This window comes from Micropterus dolomieu, linkage group LG06, assembly GCF_021292245.1.
Source record: "Micropterus dolomieu isolate WLL.071019.BEF.003 ecotype Adirondacks linkage group LG06, ASM2129224v1, whole genome shotgun sequence".
Lineage (NCBI taxonomy): Eukaryota > Metazoa > Chordata > Actinopteri > Centrarchiformes > Centrarchidae > Micropterus > Micropterus dolomieu.
In genome coordinates, this window is record NC_060155.1 from 23,308,319 (window position 1) to 23,310,600 (window position 2,282).

General features: G+C 39.8%; 1 protein-coding gene across 1 annotated transcript in view; it reads right to left on the reverse strand.

The window, feature by feature from the left end:
- The window catches only part of LOC123972643 (solute carrier family 22 member 13-like), a 15,505-nt gene that overhangs the window by 6,143 nt on the left and 7,080 nt on the right, over nt 1-2,282 (reverse strand). The window contains exon 7 of the mRNA XM_046052207.1: nt 108-319. Coding sequence (XP_045908163.1) covers nt 108-319 — 212 coding nt within the window. The remainder of the gene's footprint in view (nt 1-107; nt 320-2,282) is intronic.

Consider the following 2,282-nt stretch of genomic DNA (forward strand, 5'->3'; position numbering starts at 1 on the left):
CAATGGAATATTCTGAAAAAACAAAACATACACAAGCAAAACTTGACAATCAGACAAAAAACTGAAATTCAAGAGTCATTTTGCTAAAATTTGCCAAGGGTGGTTACCTTGAGGAACAGCTAGGATAAGCATGCAGAGTCCTGCAGTGATAATGGTTGATCCAAGCAATTTTTTTCTTCCTATAACCTCCAAAAGCCACATACAAAGTATATGAGCTGGTATTTCAATGGCACCAAACAAAAGCTGTGTCAGAAAGATGTTCAAGCCAAGGTTTCCCACATTGAAGTAAATGCAGAAAATGGAAAGGTTCACTGAAAACCTAAGTTAAAAGACAGAAGGAAACAAATTAGTCATACAGAGGATGAGACCTCAAAAGTTCTACATTATAAAGGATTCAGCATCTCCACAACAGCTTTTGAACATTTCCACCGTTGTTCTTGATTGGGTAATGGGATTGTGCCAAATTTTGGTCAACAATTCTGCAGCATCAAAAACCTCACAAATAACATCTTTGGCTATTAGAACTCAACCAATGTGTGGTTTAATCAACACATTTTCTTTATTTGTATATACCTGAATGCTAACACATACACAGACAAACACATTCACACTTACATTCAGTCAACCTGAATGATCTGTGGGCGGAAAAAGGAATATGTAAACATGTGATTAGCATGCAAAGACTTAACTTCTGTGAGGCAAAAGTGCTAACTACTGATCCATGTTGTTGTTCTGTTGTTCAGTGGTATGTTTAAGTTAAAACTCAATAACAGTTTTTTTAGTATGAAATTGCCTATTTGTGTTTCCATGTGCAGTGTTTCCATGCTGAGATGCAGTAGAGGGCTAGTATCACAAAGTGTTAATTTGGTAGTAACAAGACAATACCCAATTGATCTAACTCAGACTACTGAAGCTTCTACAGCTGTGACTCAATCCTTGAAAAATGTTGTTGTTTTATTCACTTAAAGCGATATTAATTTGTTATTTTTGGCCACTTGGGGGTGGAACTCCACAACAAGCTAAAAAACCTTTTGACACACAGATTTTAAATATTATTGTGTGGCACATCTAAGGTAGTGTGACCAATATTGGTATTGTACTAACTGAGTGAGGTATACAGCTTTCTGTAGAGCAGTGAGGTGGAACGGTCGTGGTCACGCTAGTTGCTACGGGGAATGGTGAGCGAGCGGCACCTCCGCTGTTTCCTCAGTAGCAGTCTGGAACAAAACGCAGATGCACATTGCTCCTGTTTCACTTTCATACAGGTCGCTAAAGTATAAATAACCCATAACTACTGAGTTTATAACACTTATAACATTATTTTTTGTTTTATGTTTGGAATGGGTACGATGATTTTAACGTAGGTAAATACAGGAAGTAAGTTTGCCCTGTCATGTTGGTGCTACGAATACCAGACGTTTAAAGTTTACGGTGGGAACATGTTGTGGCAGATCCAGCTCATGTACACTGAAGATATTTTAGATGTTTGTTTGATAAGATGTTTATAAGTAATATGCACTATGTTAAAACGTACCTCGCCAACTTCAATATTTCCGGTTGTTTCCAGTTCAATATATGATTAAAATATGTAGCATTTTCTAATCAATGCATTTCACTGGACTGAAATTATTACAGTTTGTCAATTCTGACACATTAAAGGGGCAGTATAGGCCATGTCCAAGTTATCCATCGTCAACTGCTTATCCTGCGTACAGGGTCACGGGGGGCTGGAGCCAATCCCTGCTGTCATTGGGCGCAAGGCAGGGTACACCCTCGCCAGTCCATCGCTGGGCCACACGTAGACAAACAACCACTTACACTCACGCCTAAGGACAGAGTCACTAATTAACCTAGTCTGCATATCTTTGGATGGTGGGAGGAAACCCGGAGAGAACCCACGCAGACATGGGGAGAACATGCAAACTCCACACAGAAAGGCCGGGGTTTGAACCCACGACCTTCTTGCTGTGTGAGGCGACAGTGCTAACCACTGCACCACTGTGCCGCCCTGTCCAAGTTATATTAGACGTAAACGTAAGAGCAGTTACATACTGTAAGAAGAAAAGGTATTTAAATTACTAAAGATGTTTATTGGATGTGAAATGTGTTTATTGTTGTCAGGGCCCGGTTTCCTGTTATTCAGCACTCTGCAATCTGGAACAAAACGCAGACGCACCAAATCTCCTTTTCTCCTGTTTCAACTACTTTCATACAGGTTACATATCTGCTATTAAGGTACCTATCCCTTGGACCCGTAACAATTGCATACAACATGTTAGCTA